This window comes from Ailuropoda melanoleuca, chromosome 11, assembly GCF_002007445.2.
Source record: "Ailuropoda melanoleuca isolate Jingjing chromosome 11, ASM200744v2, whole genome shotgun sequence".
Lineage (NCBI taxonomy): Eukaryota > Metazoa > Chordata > Mammalia > Carnivora > Ursidae > Ailuropoda > Ailuropoda melanoleuca.
The window spans coordinates 97,390,821-97,414,519 of record NC_048228.1 but is presented as its reverse complement, the minus strand read 5'-3'; the positions used below and the strand labels follow the sequence as shown (position 1 = coordinate 97,414,519).

Here is a 23,699-nt window from a genome sequence, read left to right as displayed (position 1 = left end):
TTACTCTGGTGAATGTCTTTTCTCTTTATCACCCTTGTGTAAGAACTCACTACCTTATCATAGATTACTTTAGCTGCATTCTTTTTTCCCATTTTGTTACTTTGATTTTTGTATTACTCACCATGGAAAGTCCAACAACATGCTTCCCTATTGTATGCTTGCTTATTTGATTCTTTTTTTTTCCTTTTGCACTAAATATTTTCATTTGTGTGTGGGTCGATAAGTTACTGACTTTGCAATTAAAAGGATGCTGGTTATAAATCAGGTCTGCTTTTTATTCCCGTTTTTATACTCCATTCAAATTTTTAACTTTAAGATTATTCTTTCTCTTATTCTCTCCCTTTTAAATGAAGGAAACTGATTCCAATGGAAACGTTAACTCCTGAAAATGCTTTGTATTGGCGTGTCCTTTGTGAATATGTGAAATCCAAAGGAGATGAAGGTGAAGAATTTTTGGAGCAGATTTTGCCAGAGCCCATAGTATATGCAGAGTATTTACTAAGGTAAAATTTTTTCTTTTTGTTTGGATTGTACTTTTGTTCCTGTATGTGTCAAGCCTCTAGCCCCCTCCCTCAAAGTCATGCTTGATTAGGGGTCAGTTAAAAACTTTTTTTTTGGCGAGGCAGGGATAAATAGGAATTGAGTCTGAAGAATATTCTCTGCTGGACAGTACACTGAAAGAGTAAAAAGTATATTTAGGGACATTCCTTAAAACAGTTAGGATTTGATTATGAACATTTCTCCATAAAGTTGGTAATGATGATGTGTTACTCTTTGAAATTGGTTAGCAAATGTTTTCTGAGGGTCAGAAAGTAATTGCTTTAGTCTGTAGATCTGTGTTGTAATGACACTTCTGCTGTGCGGGTCCAAAAGCAGCCACAGAATATGTGATGAATGATTGTAACTGTTTTCCAAAAAAACTTCTTTCAACTTTTATGGACACTAAAATTTTAATTTTATGTAATTTTCATCTGTATATATTTTCAAATGTATTTGTGTATATATCCATGTATAAACAAGCTTCCGTTTAAAAATGTAAAACTCTTAGCTTGCAAGCCGTATGAAAACAAGCAGCAGGCTGTATCTGGTGCATGGGCCATACTTTTCCAACTAACAAGGTGAACCTTTGTGGCTAGTTTAATATTAATTAAAACTATCACTATTTGGCTTTTTGTTTTTTAAAAAGTTTTTTCAAAATATACCTTTTTCTTCATTTAATTCTTCTCATTTCACTTTAAAATTACCAAGTAAAACATGAATGCAATTCTTGTCAAAATTCAAATAAGGAAATATGTAGAAGAAAAATGTAGAAAATTTCTTTCATCTCCTAATTCCTCAATCACATTTATCTTAGTTAACAATACATACAATTAGTTAACAATTTGGGATATACACTTTCAGATCTCTTTCTCTGCATATACATACACATATATTAAAATACATAAATTTTTTTAAACATAGCACATTATATTTTTGGGTTTTTTTCCCCAACTACTTCTATCTGTGATCATTATATGTTGGTGCATATAAATTTATCACACTCTTAACAACATATCATCCCATAGTATGATGGCAATACTTAATTTACTTCTCTGTTAACGGATGTTTCGCATGATTTCAGTTTTCACTGATAAAGTTATGTTAAACCATACATTTTATGTATGTTTGGGACTTCGTGGGTTGATTCCCAGGAGTGGAATTGTGGGCCAAATGTTATATATATTTTGATAGATTTTGGTGTGTAGATTTTTAACTTTATGCTTTTGTTGCATTTTTTAAAAAGCTTCTTCCATATAACATGAATTATAGGCCTGAATTCTCTTTGTATGGAATGTAATATTCTGCTTTTGCTTATAATAATTCCATGTAAGTTAGGAGGCAAAACTATAAATGCATTTTAATTTGTATGCAAAATATTGAATCAAGGATAAATATCTTAAATGTGAGCCAAAGTGGAAACTTATAGCCGGAGTTCATAGTAACATCATAAAAAATATGCGTGAATCTCAATAGTAATTATTTCAGACTTCAGTATTTAATTAGATTTTTCGTCTAATGCTGTTTGGGCCGTGTTGCAGTATGTCCAAAACGAATAATTTTGATGCAATGTTTAATCATATGAATTAATATAAAAGTAATAAATGCTTACAAAAATAAAGAAAATATGGGGAAATAAATATTTAAATAACAGAGGGAGAGCCTCTCCTCAAGGACTGCTTCACAGATTAACTCTTTGTTACTGAAATCAACAGAGAAGGAGCTTGATTTCTCTGGCTCTGAGAAGTCAGGGATTCTTATATTTCCTCTGTCACTTAATCTGTGAGTTTTGAAATAGGTAACTTCTTTTCACTTACAAAGAAGAAAACTTTTAAAATTGTGTTTTAATTATTATTGAAAGAATACTTTAGAAGTAGAGTGGTTTTCTTTTGGAGCAACATCACTAGATAGGATTAGCTTATTCAGGTACAGAAACAAAATTAAATGGAAAAATTACTTCCTGATAATCTCAGAGATGTGTTTTCAGACATTTTGTAGCAAAAAGAGGTAGTAACTGAGAATTCTGATATGAAACAATTTCCTGTTAACTGAGGTATTCACATAAAGAAATCAAGGATATTAAATTAAGCTTGTCAAATTTGAGAAAGAAAAAGAGACACCAACACAATTTTTAGAAAGTGACCTTAAGTATAAATTCTTGGAGAGAGCTTTAGAAAAAAGCTTTCTTATTCTTGAGTGGTCTCTTCCTTGTAATGAATGTGTTTAAAAATGGTTAAAAAGATGATTTCATGGTAATTAAAATTGGTGGGTCCATTTTAAGTTGTATTTTTGCAGTTTAAGATTTGTAATCTATTAATGAAACAACTACTCTTTGAATTTATTTTAAAAAATACCCTCAGTCTTGATGTTACGCATTGTGCTAAAGGTGGAGTGGAAAAGTACTCAAAGGGAAGGGAAGGATTCAAAGATCAGTGAAGGTTTTTTAGCCTGTCAGAAACCAGTAACTCTACTAAGCTTATGATTTTGATAATTATTAGTTTCTTTCCTTTAGTTTTCTAGTAGAACCCAAAGAGTGCTGATACCATGGAAAGTCCTAAGAGATTTGTGAGCTTTTATTTACTCTTGATTATCATTTTAAAAATGAGTCAGTTTACTCATCATACATAATTCTGCAGTTTTTATAACTTGATTTTTGTTGACATTTAAAAAATGACATTTTTCATCAGGATTGTTGTTTTCATATTACTTTCAGCCTAAAGGCACCTAGTTGTCTAAGCTTAAACTCCTAATTCTGCCTTTAAGTAGCTTTTTTTTGTTCACACAAAAAAGGGAGACCTTTTGGTAGGCTGTTGAATTTTATCTAGGTGAGGCTTGAAAAAGTCTTTAATTGCAGTGATAGTAAGAATAAAAGGGTAGTTGATGGTGCTTGTTTAGGAATACTTACACTAAAATAAGAACAATACAGATATTAGTAGGGCCCTAAGCAAGCATAATACAAATTCATGAAGCTCTATTTTTCTGGTTTTTTAAAAGGTCATGGTATTCATGGATTACTTGCATAATTAGTATTAATTATTACTATTCTTTTAAGCAAAAGAATAATGGTCAGTTAGGGGTGATGAGTGAACACTAGCTCTTTATGAAAAATTGAGTTTTTGTTAAAGGGATCCAGGACTCTAATCGAGAATACTGGTGACATTGAAATAATGTTATCAATTTGAGAGACATAAATATGTGCCTTTTTGAAAATTTCCCATAAGAAATTTGAATCTTTAATGAGTATATTTTCCAAGTTCTTTTTGATTCAAGCCCGTAAGTTTGTTTGCAAAAGTTCATAACAAAAACATAGAATTTATTCTTTAGGCCAAGTTAGTATTAATGTGGTATAAACATCCAAGTATTTGAAGTTATATGAACTGAAAAACCCTTTTCTGACCTCATCGGGAGCTGTTTAATGTTTTGTTTTTTTTTTTTAACGGATTTTACATTTTATTTATTCTGCTTGTTTTAGTTATATTCAGAGTATCCCAGTTGTTATAGATGAAAAGAAAAATGATTTTTCCTATATTGAAAATTTGATGTCAAAAGAGTTTATAGGTCAACAGTTAATTCTAATTATCAAGTCTTTGGATACAAGTGAAGAAGGAGGAAGGTATGTTTAAATATTAACACTTGTCCTAATTTGCTCTTCTAATTAGCTGTATTGAAATATAGTCTTGTTACAGTATGATTAAATATATTTAACCTAGTTCTCTGAAGTGCAATAGTTTTCTTTTTCCTCTTATATTTGTAATATCTAACAGGAAATACACCTTTTCCCTCTCTCTCTCTGTATGTACATACATTATGTGTATGTGTATATATGTATGTGTGTATATTTATATACACACACAGGCACACACACACATATATATATTTAACTCTTGAGCAACATAGGGGGAGGGGGTGAGTGTACTGATCTCCTATCCCTCCTCTGTGGAGTCAAAAATCCATATATAACTTTTGACCTCTCAAAAACCTAGTTATTAATAATAGCGTATTGACTAAAAGCCTTGCCAATAAGCATAAACATAAAATTGACATAAACAGTTGATTAACATGTGTTTTCTATATTGTATGTATTATATACTATGTTCTTACAATAAAGTAAGCTAGAGAAAAATGTTATTAAGAGAATTATAAGGAGAGAAAGTACTATATTGTACTTCTGGAATTGTACCGTACTATATTTACGGGCAAAAATATTCATATACGTGGACCTGTGCAGTTTGTATCCATTTTGTTTATATATGTGGAAATACATTCAATTTTTTCAGAATAAATCAATAAAATTGCAGGTTTTGCTTAAAAATCTCTATTACAGAGAGGGCTAGTAGTGCTATGTAAAGATTTGATTCACTTCTGATGTTTTGTCATTTCCTCATGTTGATTTATGACAGATTGTGGGGTCATTTATAAAAATTATTTTTTTGCAGAACATGAATTTTGGCCTACTCTGTATGTATTTTTTTGTACCTGTAGTGATAAAAAAGAACTGAGACAAATTAAGTCTGCAAAATAAATGAAATGTTAGTGGTAAAATGTGTTTCTACTGTCATGTTCAAATGAAAATAGTTCTTTTTAAACGCAGGAAAGGACTACTGGCTATTTTACAGGAGATTCTTACTCTGCCCACAACCCCGGTACCCCTGCTTTCTTTTCTTGTTGAGAGATTGCTCTGCATCGTTATAGATGATAACAAGAGAACACAAATTGTAAGTATTTTTCTTAATTGTTGATAAAGGTTAAAAGGTTTTGGTCAATGATATTGAGGATTGTCTTGTTTTCTTTTCAGTTTTTTTTTTGCTTTATCTTTAATTGCTTTTTGTTTTAGTCTTGTCTATTAGGTTTTTAGACCTCTTAAAACTAAATCTCTCTCCCACACACACATTTGAAAAATCACCTTCTCTTCCTATCATTCTGTTGAGTCAGTTTGAAATAGGACAAGTTAGGGAAGAGGGGACACCTGTTTCTTGGTGACTAGAGTGTTTGAGAACTGGCTCAAGTTAGATATACTTAAGTTCATATCCCTTCTGCTACCTTCTGGCTTTGTGACTTCGAGCAAGTTATTTAATTTAGCCTTTTTACTTGTCTGCAAAATGAGAATAACAGTAAGACCTACCTTGTTCAATGAAATATTGTTCATCAAGTGCTTGTACAGAAATGAATGTTATTATAATACTATTTCCAATTATTATTTGTTTTGGGGTAGCCAAAAAGACAGACCTGTATCAGTGGTTTTCATAGATTCATACAATCTCTGAGTTGCAAGTTAATTCAGGGGTTGTCTTTTCCAACCCCTCCTTATACATAAATACACATAAATCCTTTCTACAACATACAACATTCCCAGTCAGTGGTTATCTGTCATTTGCTTAAGTACCAACTCTTGTGTCCCAGTGGCTCTGAAAGGAAAGTCTTTAGTTATGCTGTCATTATTTATGTATTGTATACGCAAAGGAAGAATAAAAGAGTATTCTGTTTTTCTATATTTAACTCCCATGGAGCTAAACAAGGGAAGGAGTTGAGGATTGTAGTCAGAGAATTTTAGTTTTTGATGTCTAAGATGAGATACTATATTCATTTTTCTTTGTTTTTCAAGCATTATATGAGAAAATTTATCTTCAACGTCTATGTGCCTGTTTACCTTCTCATAACCTTAGAGTTTTTAGTCAAATATATTGTTTGGTCATTTTTCCCCCCCAAAATTGTCTACCAAATAGAATGTGTGCTGTTTACTTGTGTATTTTGCTCTATTTTTAAAGAGACTGTGGATACTATTTGGAGTTCTGTCTAGCAGTTCGATTTCATTTTATGATAAAGAACATATATTTAGAGCATGTACTCTGAATTATAACTTATCAGGTTACAGAAATTATCTCAGAGATTCGGGCGCCCATTGTTACTGTTGGTGCTGATGATCCAGCTGATAGAAGAAAGAAAGAACTCAAGGTAAATTTCTTCTAAATTAAATAAGTGCTTGAGTATAATGTAGCTGTGCAAGTCTTTTATTTCTTTTTGCTGTACCTTTTCAAAATTGTTCTCATAGAGGCAAATTATTGGTTAACTGTTAAACTATGAGAGTATCTAAAATGTTACCAGATTATGCAGTCTGAAAGATTTGTCCTTATTTGGATCAGGAAGACTGTGACTTTTTTTGTATATGCCTGACTCTGCTTAACTTCTGGGTTGTCGTGATGTTAAATATTACTCTTTAGTTTGCTATGGATGTTCATAATAATAGTTTTTGTTAAAGCAATTTGTATCTTTCCTTAGATGGCAGAAATAAAAGTTAAACTCATTGAGGCAAAAGAAGCTTTGGAAAATTGCATTAACTTACAGGATTTTAATAAAGCATCAGAATTAAAAGAAGAAATAAAAGCATTAGAAGATGCCAAAATAAACCTATTGAAAGAGACAGAGCAACTTGAAATCAAAGAAGTGCATATAGAGAAGGTATAGATAACTTAATCATACTAAATTTCAGCTGTTATTAATCATCTCAGCTATACTTTATTTTCTTTCTTAACTGAGAAAGCTGCCAGAATATATTTACTTTGGAGGGCTTTTTAGCAGTATCATGAATTAACATGAAAATGTTTTTTTTTTCTTTTGTTCCTTTTTATTTTAGACTCGGAAAGAGTTCAATTAGCTTTAATTTTTGTAACTAGGACTTTATTTGCTACCTTGTCATGCGAATCTCTGTAGTCTATAGTCTTCCTTCCTTGCTAAGGAAACTTACCTTCTAGTGTTTTCTTTCTGTGTGTGTGTGTGTGTGTGTGTGTGTGTGTGTGTGAGAGAGAGAGAGAGAGAGAGAGAGAGAGGGAGAGTATTTTGAATGCTTTGAAGAGGAAAATGCATCCATTTATCTATCTTTTTCTTTGTGGAAGACTCCTGACCTTTCTGAGCTAGGAAAAGAATTTCTATGGTAACTATACCGTTATACATGTAATTTTTAAAGCTTAACTACACTTTTGTTTTTCGAAAAAGCTAAGTAGGTTTTGTTATTTTAAATGAAATACTAAGTATTTTATCTAGTAACACTTAAAGCTGTGTTTCAGCAGTGATTTTTTTTAAAACTTTACTGTGTTTGATAAACTTGTCATATTTTAACATAAGATAGAATGATCAATTACTATAATATTTGATGTTAACTTTCAGGAGGTCTTTAGAATTTTGCCTTTTGTAGTAAACATTATTTTACTTCAAGTTTAGGAAGTACTGATTGGGGTATGCTCATAAGGAGAATACTGAATAGGGAAGAGTTTACTATACAGGAGCATTTTGTAAGTTGTGCTATGTCCTTGCGCTCTTTAGCCGTAGTAGACATCCCTGCTCCAACACTCCATTTTGAGTATGCCTAAATTTTATTTTCATGGCTAGTATCTTATTTTGTTTGACAAAGTCTGTGGATCATTATAGGTTCTTAAATTTGAGGAGCAGATTTGAAGTGAAAAATGAAAATATAAACTAAAAAACAATATAAACTGCAGGTCTGAATTGGGAAAATATGAACAGATATGATCTATCGTGCTTCATATCATTTGTTTAACTTGACTTCCTTTGATCTTTTGTGTGTTCATTTGTACTATTTAAGGGTTATAAATGTATTATAGTATAATTATAGCATGGCATAATAAATGGTATAGGCAGGGGGGTTTTATGGAGAGGCATCTAATTCAGGTAGGGTGTTGTTGGCTTCCCCAGGGGAAGAAATGTTTTCACTTGACATTTGAGTAAAAATAATAATGTAAGCCAACATTTACAGGATGCTTTTTCTGTGGTAGTCACTGCTTCAAGCACTTCACAAGTGTTTGATTCTCACTATAACCTTATGGGGTAGTGCTATTTTCCTTTTATAGAGGAAAAGTAACTTGGCCAAAGTCACACAGATAGTTAACTGTAGAGGCAGGATTCAAATCCAGGCAAGTCAGTGGCTGGTGGCTTTAGATTTGTGTGTTTAATGCACTCTGTTGTCTCTCCCTGATGAATTGTTAAAGGAATACAGGCAGATGGAAAGGCATGTGTGAAGGCCCAGAAGTTGAAGAGTACTTGCTGTGTTTGAAAACTTCAGGTCCACACGACTAGAGAACTGAGGGGGGAGAGGTAAAAGATAAATCTAGTGAGAAAAATCAAGGGCCAAGTCTTGTAAGGCCTTGTAAAGATACACAAAATTGAAAACTTTCTGCCTTGGCCAAGGGTCATGGTGAACCACTAAAGATTTTAAATGGTAAGATGAGATTTATATCTTCATCAGAAAAGGGATTGCATCATGATAAGAGCCTAGGCAGGCATAGTAGTTGAAGACTGTTATATTAATGGAGGCTTGATATGATTTCAGCCTGAATAAGGTAATGATGGTGGATGTGGAAAGAATTGATGGATTTGAGAAATATTTAGGAATTAGTAACAGGGAGAAGAGTGAATCAAGAATGTATCATAGATCTTTTGGTTTGGACATTGGGTAGATGGCAGTGTTATTTATGGAGATAGCACAAGAAGAGGAGGGATTGGGGTAATGATGAATTGGTTCTCTTTGGACATTTGAGTTTGAGAAGCCTGTGGAACATACAAGAGGAAATGTCTTGTAGCAATTGTGTATATGAATCTGAAATTTAGGAAATAGCTGGGTCAATTCATGGATGCTAAATGGAGTTGGATGAGTGGATAAGATTGTCCAGGGAGTGTGTATAGAGACAATATGCCTTAGACAAAACCCTGAAAATCTAACATTTAAGGGATGGTCAGAAGATATTCTTACTAATGCAGAATATTTTGTGTTTCATTTTAGAATGATGTTGAAACACTACAGAAGTGTCTTATTTTGTGCTATGAACTGTTGAAGCAGATGTCTACTTCATCCGGCATAGGTGCAACCATGAATGGCATCATTGAATCTTTGGTATGTTTGTGGCCTTTGGGACTTTATATTTTAGCCCACTCCTTCCTCATTTCATAAATAATATGTTCCTTGGCCTTCCAAAGAAGAAAAAGATGACCATCTTAAACATCTGATAAATATAAGTGGTAAAAAAAAATTGTATAGTGGCTACTTCATATTGTGAAGATTAAATTAAGATAATGTTTATAAAAGACATGGTATATAAGTTATAATTACTCCTTTAAGAAGTATGAAAAATTATGCTAGAAAGAGATGTAGAATATCTTTATTCTTTGAATAGTAAGAGGATATACTGAAACACATCAGGAATATTTAAGTACTGGAATCTTGCTATATAGAAAGACTATGAGACTATTACATTGTGAGCCCTGTGAAAGGAATTTTTTTTCCTATATATTTAAAGGACTTTATACTTAAGTAGCTCGCTCTTCTAAGGTAATTTCCATATTATTGAGCATAAGGACATAAATACTGCAAGACTGTAGTAAAACAACATTGTCTGATAGCAATATAATGCAAACCACATGTAACTTTACATTTTCTGTAGCCACATTTAAAAATTAAAAAGAAACAGGTGAAATTAATTTTAATATATTTAACCCAATATCCCCAAAATGTTTTAATGGCATCGTTTACTCAATATTAAACTATTGAGATATTTTACATTTAGTTCTTCATACTAAGTCTTTTGCTTTTTTTTTAAAGTGGGGATTGCTTGAATTCACGACCCTGAGATCAAGACCTGAGCTGAAATCGAGTTGGACACTTAAGCAACTGAGCCACCCACGCACCCCCATACTAAGTCTTAATAGCACATCTCAGTCTGGTGTAGTTACATTTCAAGTGTTCAGTAGTCACATATGCTCAGTGGCTACAATATCACTTAGCGCATCTCTAGGGCATTGTTTTTACCAGTGCTACTCATCCAAAGCAAATTTTGAATGTATCCAGGCTCTTCCAGGATTTTCCCCCAATTGTTTTTACTTGGGATTAATGAAAAATAGCCAATGAATATAATCTAAAATTAAGTTCCTTGGGTTGTCTTGAGTTTCTAAAGTCAGTAAAGAAGACCAATTATTGTTTACGGCAATGTAGAGCTTCTGATCAAAAGACAATTTTATTAAACCATTAGAACTTAGCTTTATTAGTGAAGCAAATGTCTTCAGTGAAAAGTAGTACTTTTAAAGTTCTTTTTGCATACTTTATGTCTGGTCCTGTTGCAAGAGAACGGTAAACTATCGTATAAGCACACCATTGAAGTAGTAAATATGAAGACTGTATACATGTTGGAAAAGATATACAATTTCGAGTGAAGAAAGAACGCAAAATTGAATGGTCATAATGATTTTAAGTATACAGAAACAATTTATGTTTAAAGTTTGAAAGAAACTAGAAGGATGTAAATGAGTAGTGTATTTAGATAGAGGAGTTATAATATTTTAATGAAGTTACCATTTTTAAATAAAAATCATAAGTTACTAATTGAGCAAAGATTTATTGAACATCTACTATATACTAAATGCCGGTGATAGAGTATACTTGGTATACGAAACATATATAGACTGCCTTTGTGGATCTCCTGGTCAAGTGAGAGGGACATCAATCAAATAAACAAGTACAAGGCTATGCCACTGATAATTTTTTTTTTTTTTAAAGATTTTATTTGTTTATTTGACAGAGAGAAAAACAGCCAGCGAGAGAGGGAACACAGGGAGTGGGAGAGGAAGAAGCAGGCTCCCAGCAGGGCAGGGAGCCCGATGGAGGGCTCGATCCCAGGACTCTGGGATCACGCCCTGAGCCGAAGGCAGACGCTTAATGACTGAGCCACCCAGGTGCCCCTATGCCATTGATAATTGCTAGGAAGAAGAGCTATGTGGTCATATGTGAACCTATAATAGTAGGATTTGCTCTGTTCAGGGAAGATGACCTTGATCTGATTTTTGAATAGATATTAACTATGTGAAAAGGAAGGGAAGAATATTCTAGGTTTGCTTTCTCCAGTACAGTTGCAATCAGCCACATGTGACTACTAAAAACCTGTGTCTAGGGGCATCTGGGTGGCTCAGTCGGTTAAGCCTCTGCCTTCCGTTCAGGTAATGATCTCAGGGTCCCGGGATCGAGTCCCATATCGGGCTCTCTGCTCAGCAGGGAGTCTGCTTCTCAGTCTCCCTCTGTGCTCTCTCTCTCTGTCTCTCAAATAAATAAATCTTTAAAAAAAGAAACAGAAACCTGTAGCTGTTAACAGTTAGTCCAAACTGAGATGTGCCACTAAGGGTCAAAATACATTGGGTTTTGAAGACTTAGTACTAACAGCACAATGTAGATTATCTCAATTTTCTTAATATTGATTACATATTGTAATGTTAATATTTTGGTTGTATTAGTGTAATAAAATGTATTAAAATTAGCTTCACATGTTTCTTTTTAATGTGCATATTAGAAAATTTAAAATGACTTCTGACTCACATTTTATTTCTCTTGAATAGCACTGAATGGAAGACATCAAAATCAGACCATTGTATAAGCAAAGAGCAAGGGGTAGAATAGTATGAGATGATACTAAGAAAGACTACACAATGAGATCTAGGTCATGTAAGGGAGTTTTATCTTTGTTCTATGAGCAATGGGAGGCCATTGAGTCGCTTTTAACAGGTAGAAGGGGAGGTGTCTCATGATCAGACTGTATTTCACTCTGGCTTTCTTCTGTTTTAGCAATTTAATATTTACTTTTTTTTTTTTAACTGAAAAGTGAGTTAGACAATATGGATAAGAAGTAGATTGATGATATCATACAGAAATTATCTTTTTGACCATGTTTTTAATATACTATTATATAATATACTGTTGTGCTGGTCAAAATTATTTTAATTAAATTTATTAAATTTAGATTCTTCCTGGAATAGTAAGTGTTCATCCTGTAATAAGAAATCTGGCTGTTTTATGCTTGGGATGCTGTGGACTACAGAATCAGGATTTTGCAAGTAAACACTTCGTATTACTCTTGCAGGTAGGATTTCTCCTATGACAAAATCTTGGTTGTATTTCCTGAAATAAGTACTCAGAATCTGTGGTGATAATGTGAGTGCTCTAAATTTAATTTATTCCAGGGTTTATTAATGATGATGACTATTATGGATGACTTTTAGGGACTGGATGATTTTTATCTTTTGATTTCTTATTAAAGTAGAAAAAAAGATGAAATGTCAATTATTTAAGGTATTTTAAAAAATTAAACATATAACATATTTTATGCCCACATTTTTCCAGGCTTAGAAAATAATAAGATAGGTAATGAAAAAACCAAGATAAAAGTTGCTGTCCTAATGGAGCTTACATTTTAGAAGGGGAAACACACAATGAAAAACAGTATGTAGCATGTCAGATTGAAAAGAGCAAAGAAGGGGAGTAAGGAGTGGAAATAGGGAGAAGGATCTGTTTCGCAGAGAAAGGCCTCACTAATAAGTTGAAATCTGGACCAATTCCAGAGGAAGGTGGGAAAAAGAACTATGTAGATATCTGGATAAGATGTTTCTGAGGAGAGGGAAGACGGGAAGGGGCTCTGAAGTAGGACTTTGTTTCACATGTTCAAGGAACAGGGTAACTATGGCTAGGGCAGACTGAGCAAAGAGGAGAATAGTAGGAGAAAGGATTTGCAGGCAACACGATGTCCGTATCTTCTAGGGACTTAACAGACCTTACAGTGAATAAAATGGGAAAGAACTGGAGGATTTTGAGTAGAGGATTATTATGATCTGACTGAGGTATAGGTATAGTGATGTAGACCAGGGGTTGGCAAACCTTCTCTGTAAAGGGCTAGAGAGTAAATATTTTTGACTTTGCAGGCCGTATGGTGTGTCTTGAGTACTATTCTGTGGTGCAAGTGTGAAAACAGCCGTGACAATATATAAATGAATTAGTGTGGCTGTAGTTTAGTAAAAATTTATTTATGGTCACTAAAATTTGAATATCCTACAATTTTCGCATGTAATGAAATTATTTTTTTAACCATTTAGGGATGTATAACTCTTCTTAACTTGAAGGCTGTGCAAAAACAGGCAGCAGACTGGATTTGCCCCTTTGCCATAGTTTGCAGGTCCCTAATATTAACTGTAGGGGTACAAGTATGGAAGCAGAGATACTTATAAGGAAGGTATGCAATAATCCAGGAAAGAGATGATGATGGCTTGGACCAGTATTCAAGTGGTTATTGGGGTTGTGAGAAGGGGTGGTAATCTAAGTTTGGAAGATGGTATCTTTAGAATTTGGTGATGAATCTGATGTGAAATGTGAGAGAAAGAAATTGAAGATAGCTAAGAATTGTAGCCGAAATAATTAGAAAGACAGACTTGCCCTTTCCTGTGATGAGGAAAACAGAGGAATAGGTTGTATGGCAGGTGGATAAGATAAGGAGTTCAATTTTGGGCATGGTAAGTTTGGAGTCTGAGTTCCAAGTGGATATATCAAATAGGCATTTTATGTGAGTTTGGAGATAGGAGGGAGGCGCAAGCTGGAGAGATGAATCTAAGTCTTTATAATAGTACCCAGTGCTTAGAGACTGGATGTTACATGAAGGGTGAGTGTAGATTGAGTAGAGTCTTGACTTTGTAGTTTTCCTAGGGCTTAAGCCACATTTAAAGGAAGGGGAGATAAAGAAGAACCAGTAAAGACTCAGTTGAAGTAGACAATAAGGGGAGAGTGTGATGTCATTCCTAGAAGGCAAGTGAAGATGAAATTTTACAGGGGCTAGCATCCCCCAACTGTCCGATGCTGGTGACAAGTTGATAAGGATTTATAATTGACCATTTGGGGCAAAAAAGAAGTGTTTGGTGACTTTCATGAGAATAGCTTACGTGGAGGGCAAAGCTTTATTGGAGTGAGCTAAAGAGAGAATTATGAGAGAGGAATTGGGAGATAGCCAGTGCCGACTACTCTTTCAAGATTTTATTTTTGTTAGGAGAAATAGAAATGGGGAGGTAGCAAGAGAAGGGTTTGGAATAAAAAGAAGAGCTTTTTTGTTTTAATTTTTTTTTAAGATGGAGAAGATTACACCATGTTTATAATAAATACTAAGGGCAATGGCCCTGTTGAAAGGAAACAATTGATAATATAGGAAGAGAAGTCACTGGCTAGAGTGCTATTGAATAGACAAGAAGGATGGTATCTAGTGTACCAGTGGAATGTATTTGATCTTTTAACTCCTTTGGACATCTGTCTTTAACATTTGGGCCTGGCTTAACTTCAAAAATATACCTCCCTCTACTTACCCATATGAAAAGACAACGTTGACTCATACAGCAATCTGGTGTTGCCAAATGTAATGGTATAAAAAGCTGCAAGGAATTTTAGTGCAGATTGCTTGCCAGCAGGTAAATGGGTGTGCTTTGTGTGCTCAATTTGAAAATAAAATGTGACAACACACGTCATCATTTTCATGAAAAGATTATTTTAAAAGACTCAACTCTGGGGTGCCTGGGTGGCTCAGTTGGTTAAGCGTCCGACTCTTTATTTTGGCTCAGGTCATGATCTCTCAGGGTCCTGAGCTCTGCCAGTGCTGGGCTCTGCGGGGGTCTGCTAGAGATTCTCTCTCTTCCGCTGCCCTGCGCCCTGCTCTTGCATGCTCACCCTCTCTCTCTGTCTCAGATAAATAAATCTTAAAAAAAAAAAAAAAAAAAAAAAAAAAAAAAAAAAGACGGAACTCAATCAATAGTAGAATATTCCCTCAGCATGAAACCCTTATCTTGGAGCATCCTTTAATGTTGCAATCACATTACCAAGAAAAAGAAAGCATACAATTAGAACTTGGGGAAGTCCTTTGTTCTGGAAATGGTCAAACTGCTCCGTGGCTTGTATCAGAGGAAGAATATTAAAATCATACTTACGTCAAAAGATAGTCATTAGGAATTTCAGGGTTTTGTTTTAATTTCTTTTTTTGGAGCATTTGGCATCTCATCAATTTATTTACTGTGAAATGATGAAATTCCTGTTGATGCTTTGTTTATATTTATCATGCTATGCTGCTGTTGTCACAGAAGAATTTCTGTTATTGTTTGGCCCTTTTGGTAACTTGAAAGGTCAGTATTATCTCTAAAATAATGTGAAAGTTCCTTTCTCAAAGAAACTGAAAGAAAAATTTTGGTACTTTGTCCAGAATCATTTATAGTACTTGGCCCTACATCTGGTTTTGCTCCAAGATGTAGAGTGAATCTGCATGTGTTAACAGAGTCATTCTTTTTCAGTCAGTTGGCATCAGGGATTCTGTTAGGAAGTCTTGTTTACTATTGTGAAATTTTTTGGCTTAATAAAATCCTATATTTTCAAAGAGGTTTTGCTAAGAAATTAGTGTACAGTAAGCTCTCTACTTCCGTTTCCTGGCTCTCTAGAAGATGGGTCTTGAAGTGCTAGATTGATCTCTGGTCATTACTTTTAAGTGGAAGAAAAATCTTATTAGAACATTAGATAGTGAAGAATTCATTTATGTCTAGCTTAAGTAGTACTTTTTTGGCTCTAAAAATGGGATAAAACATTCATTAAGATGTTCTATGTACCATTAAGAATGCTGCTGAAAAATTGTGAGTTGTAGTCAGGTTGGAACTCAAATAGAGGAGATTAAAGGTAGAGAGTTACATAAAATTTCTAGTATTGCAGCAATGGAAATACCACAGAAATTTTCTAAAAGAAAATTAAGTTCACTTAACCTTTAAAGATGAAAGGTGGATTTTGATCCTTTTAATTTTTGCTGGCCATAACATCAGTGATAAGTGCTGTGGTCATTTCAGCCAGAAGAAATGCAGTGTGATTGTAATGCTTAAGAGTGTCCTGGAGCATTCTTAAGTGTTTAACACTAACTCATGCTCCACTCGACAGAGCTTATAGGAGCCTTGATACTGTTTGTTTTTGTATTTGTATCCTCTGTCGTGGAAAGGAATTGTCAAAATCAAGCAGGTGTGAAAGATAAATGATGTTTCTTGTCAAGACCATTCCACAATTTTACCCTGTTCCAAATCAAACCAGTCAATAGAAAAGCAGCCTTGTCATGGAATTAAAGTTTTAAAGAATTGAAGTTTGCCCCCCGCCTTTTCTGTAATATAAACAACTGAGATCTCTAAACTTTTTAAAGGACTAGCTATTAATATTTGCTTGAAAAAAATAGCTAGATGTAATTTTTTTTTTTTTTTTTTAAGTAAGCTCCATGCCCAATGTGAGCCCAGTGCGGGGCTCAAACTCCTGACCATGAGATCAAGAGTTGGATACTGACTGAACCACCCAGGTGCCCCTAGATACTTTTTTGTAAATTAAAAATGTTGTTTGTGAATATCAGGTTCAAATGCAGTAAAATAAGTTGTATGTAAAATTTTGCTTTTTTTTTTTTGTATGTTACTCTGTAGTGGGGTTTTAAGCTCTTCTCATAGCCTTAAAAGGATGCATGATCAAAAGAAGTTAACCACTGAATAAATTCAGTTGTTCATAAAGTTACTTTTAGGGCTATCATTAGAAGATTTTAGATTAAGGGAAAACAAGTATTTTTTGGGAGAGTAAGAAACCAGTTCTTTTTGAAATCAAATTTTAGTAATAAAAATTGATTTAAGACATGTATACATACTTGTTAGAAAGGTGGGAGAGAGAAAGCCTTCCTTCCTTCTTGGCACCACGCCCAACATGGGGCTCAAACTCACAACCTCAAGATCAGGAGTTACATGCTCTACTAACTGAGCCAGTCAGGCACCCCAGAAATTATTTCATTTTAAAGTCTTGCTTAGATAAATACAGTATTGAGAGCTATTGCTAACCAGTAAGGGACTGAGAAGGACAAGGAAAACCAAGTTGCTGCTGAAAGAGTGGCATGTTTAGAAATCTTAGAGAACTGTCTTGACATTGCATTTGGCTTTGGCAAATTTGCAGGTCTTACCATAATAGATATGTTTTGAAATTTCCTTCAAAGGTTTGAGCTATTTTTCTTAATTCACTAACTTGACCAACTTGTGATTTTTATTGATTCTGAAGGCTAAGCCATATAGGCAAGTAATGGATCAGTGTCCAAAATTAAGTGCATTAAAGAATATAATAAAGCCCTTCATAATAGAAATATTCAGCTCTGTTTTTTTTCCATGGCTTTGAAATTTGGTATATAGGAATTCAGTGTTCTTAACCTAGGTCAGACTCATACAAACTGCTGGTTTTATGGTTTACCTCCTTTTATAAAGGAGTCCAGTTAATTGAGAACTGAATTTACTTTTAATGAAATTTGAATTTATTGAACTAATAAAGTTTTATCTTTAGTGAAGCTTGCTAACCTGCAAGAGTACTGATATTCTAATGAATGCTTTTTATTGGTTAGAATGTAATGTTTTTGTCTTAATAGATGGCTGAAACAATTACAATGTAATTGAACAGTTTTTCTAGGTCTTAAAACAAATCATATCTATTATATTCGTTCTTTTTCAAATAAAAGGAACAAATAATATAATTCAGCCTGATTCTAGTTCTAGGAATTTTTTTGTACCGAAGGTGAACTTTTCCTGAATGAAATAGAAGTCTGTTATGGTACAAATAAATAAAAATGATAATGTTAAAACAGAAATTTTGATTTTTGGAAAATGAAGTTTCATGTGGACTTGACTGTTGGAGTTAGACTAAGAAAATAAGGTACGTGTTAATTTTATGCAGCATAGACAAAAGTTTACTGAATTTACTTTTTTTGATGGGGGATGTTTCAATTTAGGTTTTGCAAATTGATGATGTGACAATAAAAATTAGTGCTTTAAGGGCAATCTTTGACCAACTGATGACGTTTGGGATTGAGCCATTTAAAACTAAAAAAATCAAAGCCCTTCAAAGTGAAGATGCAGAAATAAACACTGATGGAGACCAAGAGTTCAAAGAAGCTGAAGAAGAGACTGCTACAGCCAAGAATGTCCTGAAACTCCTTTCTGATTTCTTAGATAGTGAGGTAAGAAATAATCACAGCCTTGTTATTACGAAATTTCTTTTTATTGTGTATGTTTATGCTCTTTATTTTTTTAGGCTGAAACTTATATTTGACCAACATTTAAAATTTTTACCTTCTAAATTAAATTCCACTTTCATTCCTAATATACCTTGTTTCTCACTGTCAGATTGTATGTGCAGAGAAATGAAGTATAAAAATGACTCTTAGAGGGTTCTTTTGTTTTTGTTTTTATTTTTTCCCATGTCTTTTTGACTCATTTATGACTTAAAGTTTTTCCCCAGGAGTCTTAAGAAATAGTTTAGAATAATTTTACATTGGGTTGGTGGAAGGTCTGAGATAGGGTATGGTATTAGATTTTTTTTTCCTTAAGGTACTCTTGAACTACATTTGTATAGCATATATAAACAATTAAGCAAAAAATTGTTATATTGTTTTTTTTATTGAGGTGAAATTGATATGAACAGTTTTAAAGCGAACGGTTGATTGGCATTTAGTACCTTTACAATGTAATGCAACTGCCACCTCTGTCTAATTTTTAGAACATTTTCATCATCTCAAAAGGAAGAACTGTATCCTTTGAGCAGTTGCTCCTTATCTCCCCTCCTGCCTGTTCCTTACAGTCACCAATATGCCTTTGTCTCTATGAATTTAACTATTCTGGATGTTTCATATAAATGGAATCATGTACTATGTGACTTCGTGTCTGCTTTCTTTCACTTAGCTTCTTTTCTTTCTTTTTTTTTGATGTATTTGTTTATTTATTTGCTTTATCTGTAAGTCCCATGGGGGAAGGGACTATGCTTGCATGTTTTTGGGTTTTTTTTCGTGGTGGTGTTTTTTTTTAAAATAGCCAAGGTATAGTACATCATCAGTTTTTGATGTAATGTTCAGTGCTTCATTAGTTGAATATAACACCCAGCCCTCATCATATGACACGCCTCCTTTAATTCCCATCACCCTGTTACCCCATCCCCCCATCCACCTCCCTTTCTGCAACCCTCACTTTGTTTCCCGGAGTCAAGAGTCTCATATGGTTTGTCTCCCTCAATGATTTCTTCGCATTCAGTTTTCCCTCACTCCTCTGTTGTCCTCTGCATTATTCCTTATGTCCCACATGTAAGTGAAACCATATCATAATTGTGTTTCTCTGATTGACTTATTTCACTTAGCATAATACCCTCCTGTTCCATCCATGCTGATGTAAATATAGATAATTCATCCTTTCTGATGGCTGTGAGTAATATTTCATTGTATGTATGAACCACATCTTCTTTATTCATTCATCTTTTGAAGGACATCTCAGCTCCTTCCACAGTTTGGCTATTGTGGACATTTCTGCTATAAACATTGGGGTGCAGGTGCCCCTTCTTTTCACTACATCTGTGTCTTTGGGGTAAATACCCAATAGTGCAGGTGCTGGGTTGTAGGGTAGCTCTATTTTTAACGTCCTGAGGAATCACCATACTGTTTTCAGGAGCGACTATACCAGCTTGCATTCCCACCAGTCGTGTAAGAGGGTTCCTCTTTCTCCGCATCCTCAACCAACATTTGTTGTTCCCAGTCTTGTTAATTTTTGCCATTCTGACTGGTGTAAGGTGATATCTCATTGTGGTGGTGTTTTGTATTTCTCTGATGGCAAGTGATGTGGAGCATTTTTTCATGTGTCTGTTGTCCATTTGTATGTCTTCCTTGGAGGAGAAATGTCTGTTCAGGTCTTCTGCTTATTTCTTGACTGGATTATTTGTTTTTTGGGTGTTGAGTTTGATAAGTTCTTTGTAGATCTTGGATACCAGCCCTTAATCTATAATGTCATTTGCAAATATCTTCTCCCATTCCATAGGTTGCCTTTTAGTTTTATTAATTGTTTCCTTTGCTGTGCAGAAGCTTTTTATCTTGGTGAAGTCCCAACAGTTCATTTTTGCTTTTGTTTCCCTTGCTTTTAGAGCTGTGTCTTGGAAAAAGTTGCTTTGTCCAAGGTCGAACAGGTTGCTGCCTGTGTTCTCCTCTAGGATTTTGAGGGATTCCTGGCTCACATTTAGATCTTTCATCCATTTCGAGTTTATCTTTGTGTATGGTGTAAGAGAATGGTCCAGTCTCATTCTGTTGCATTTGACTGTCCAGTTTTCCCAGCACCATTTATTGAAGAGACTGTCTTTTTTCCATTGGATACTTTTCCCTGATCTGTCGGAGATTAGTTGACCATAGTGTTGAGGGTCCATTTCTGGGCTCTCTATTCTGTTCCATTGATCTGTGTGTCTGTTTTTGTGCCATACCATGCTGTCTTGATGATCACAGCTTTGTAATAGAGCTTGAAGTCAGGCAGTGTGATGCCCCTGGCTTTGGTTTTCTTTTTCAACATTCCCCTGACGATTCGGGGTCTTTTCTGATTCCATAGAAATTTTAGGATATTTTTCCAGCTCTGTGGAAAATATTGGTGGTGTTTTGATAGAGGATGGCATTGAATGTATAGATTGCTCTGGGCAGCATAGACATTTTTTTTTTTTTTTAAAGATTTGTTATTTATTTGACAGAGATAGAGACAGCCAGTGAGAGAGGGAACACAAGCAGGGGGAGTGGGAGAGGAAGAAGCAGGCTCCCAGCAGAGGAGCCTGATGGGGCTCGATCCCAGAACGCTGGGATCACGCCCTGAGCTGAAGGCAGACGCTTAACCGCTGTGCCACCCAGGCGCCCCGGCAGCATACACATTTTAACAATGTTTATTCTTCCAATCCGTGAACATGGAATGTTTTTCCATCTCTTTGTGTCTTCCTCAATATCTTTCATAAATGTTCTGTAGTTTCTAGACTACAGATCCTTTGCCTCTTTGGTTAGGTTTATTCCTAGATATCTAGTGGTTTTCGGTGCAATTGTGAACAGTATCGATTCCTTAATTTCTCTTTCTTCTGTCTCATTGTTAGTGTATAGAATTGCATCTGATTTCTGTGCATTGATTTTGTATCCTGCCATGTTGCTGAATTGCTGTATGAGTTCTAACAATTTTGGGGTGGAGTCTTGGATTTTCCACATAAAGTATCATGTCATCTGCGAAGAGAGTTTGACTACTACTTTGCTGATTCGGATGCCTTTTATTTCTTTTTGTTGTCTGATTGCTGAGGCTAGGACTTCTAGCACTATGTTGAGCAATAGTGGTGAGAGTGGGCATCCTTCTTGTGTTCCCGACCTTAAGGGAAAAGCTCTCAGTTTTTCTCCATTGAGAATGATATTCACTGTGGCACTTAGCTTGTTTCCGAGGCTCATTCATGTTGTAGCTTGTATCAGTACTACATTCCTTCTTTTGGCAGAATGTTCTCTCATTTTATGTATATATCACAATTTGCTTAGCCATTCATCCATTGAAAAATATTTGGGCTATTTCCATCTTTTGGCTGTTTGGGTATAGTCCTGTTATGAACATGCATGGACATTATTTGTTTTCTGTTCTTTGGGGTATATACCTAGGGGGCTTACTGGGACATATGGTAATCTTTTTTTTTTTTTCTAATGATTCACCACCAATCTAGTTAATTAACACATCCCAACAATTCACATATTTATTTACTTATTTTAGTGAGAACATTTAAATTCTACTCTCCTAGCAAAGTTAATTATACAATATCAACTATAGTCACTGTTTTACATTAAGTCTCCAGAATTTATTATTTTATTTTATTTTTTAAGAACTTGTAACTGAAATTTTGTACCTTTTACCAATGTCTCTGTATTTCTCCCCATCCCCCAGTCCTGGCAGCTACTTTTCTACTCCCATTTCTATGAGTTTGAACTTTTTTTTTTTTTTTTTAAATTTAAGATTCTACATTTAAAGTGATACATACAGTATTTGTCTTTGTCTGGCTCTTTCACTTAGCAAAATGTCCTGAAGGCCTATCCATGTTGTAGATGGTAGGATTTCCTTTTCTTATCTCCAAGTATCTTCTGTTGTATATATTTGTGTATGTACCATATCTTCTTCTCCATTCCCCCACTGATGGGCATTTAGGTTGTTTCCATGTCTTGGCTATTGTAAATAATGCTGCAGTGAACATGGAGTGCAGATATCTCTTCGAGATTCTGTTTTCATTTCATTTGGGTATATATCCTGAAGTGAGATTGTTCTGTCATATGGTAATTCTATTTTTAACTTTTTTTTTTCTTTTTTAAGATTTATCCATTCATTTTAGAGAGAGAGTGTGTGTGAGCAGGGGAAGGAACGGAGGGAACGGGAAAGAATCTTAAGCAGACTCCATGCCGAGCGTGGAGCTGGTTGTGGGGTTTGATCCCAGGACCCTGAGATCATGACCTGAGCGGAAGTCGGATGCTCAACCATCTGAGCCAATCAGGCACTCCTGTTTTTAATTTTTTGAGGAATCTCCATATTGTTTTCCACGGTAGCTGCACCAGTTTACATTCCCACCAGCAGTGCACAAGGCTTCCCTTTTCTCCACATCCTCACCAATACTTAGCTCTTGTTTTGTTGTTGAAAGTCATTCAGACAATGTGAGGTGATAATGCATTGTGGTTTTGATTTGCATTTCCATGATGATTAGTGATGTTGAGCACTTTTTCATGTGCCTGTTGTCCGTTTCTGTTTTTGGAAAAATATCATTTTAATTCCTCTGCCCATTTTTTACAGTTGTAATATTAGTTTCAGGTGTACAATATGGTGATTCAACACTCCCATACAACACCTGGTGCTCATCACAGCAAGTGCCCTCCTTAATCCCCATCACCTTTTTAACCCATCCTCCACTCATCCCCCTTCTGGTAACCATCAGTTTGTTCTGTATAGTTAAGAATCTATTTCTTGGTTTGCCTCTCTTGCTTTATTCCCTTTGGTCATTTGTTTAGTTTCTTAAATTCCACGTATGAGTGAAATCATATAATGTTTGTCTTTCTCTGACTTATTTCACTTAGCGTAATACTCTGTAGATTTATCCATGTCTTTGCAAATGGCAAGATTTCATTCTTTTGATGGCTGAGTAATATTCCACTGTGTGTGTGTGTGCGTGCGCGCGTGTGTGTGTGTGTACACACACCACCTCGTCTTTATTCATTCATCAGTTGATGGACACTTGGACTGTTTCTGTAATTTGGGTATTGTAGATAATGCTGCTATAAACATTGGGGTGCATGTATCCCTTTGAATTAGTATTTTTGTATTTGGAATTTTATTATTCTTTGGATAAATACCTAGTAGTGCAATTGCTAGACTGTAGGGTAGTTCTATTTTTAACTTTTTGAGGAAGCTCCATACTGTTTTCAAGCGTGGCTGTACCAGTTTGCATTCCCACCCATAGGGCAAGATGGTTCCCCTTT

General features: G+C 34.7%; 1 protein-coding gene across 1 annotated transcript in view; it reads left to right on the top strand.

The window, feature by feature from the left end:
• Positions 1 to 23,699, top strand: part of NCAPG (non-SMC condensin I complex subunit G) — a 43,841-nt gene that overhangs the window by 5,382 nt on the left and 14,760 nt on the right. The window contains exons 7-14 of the mRNA XM_002929725.4: positions 354 to 503; positions 4,010 to 4,150; positions 5,129 to 5,252; positions 6,403 to 6,489; positions 6,814 to 6,993; positions 9,329 to 9,439; positions 12,327 to 12,446; positions 18,159 to 18,386. Of these exons, the coding sequence (XP_002929771.2) occupies positions 354 to 503; positions 4,010 to 4,150; positions 5,129 to 5,252; positions 6,403 to 6,489; positions 6,814 to 6,993; positions 9,329 to 9,439; positions 12,327 to 12,446; positions 18,159 to 18,386 (1,141 nt within the window). The remainder of the gene's footprint in view (positions 1 to 353; positions 504 to 4,009; positions 4,151 to 5,128; positions 5,253 to 6,402; positions 6,490 to 6,813; positions 6,994 to 9,328; positions 9,440 to 12,326; positions 12,447 to 18,158; positions 18,387 to 23,699) is intronic.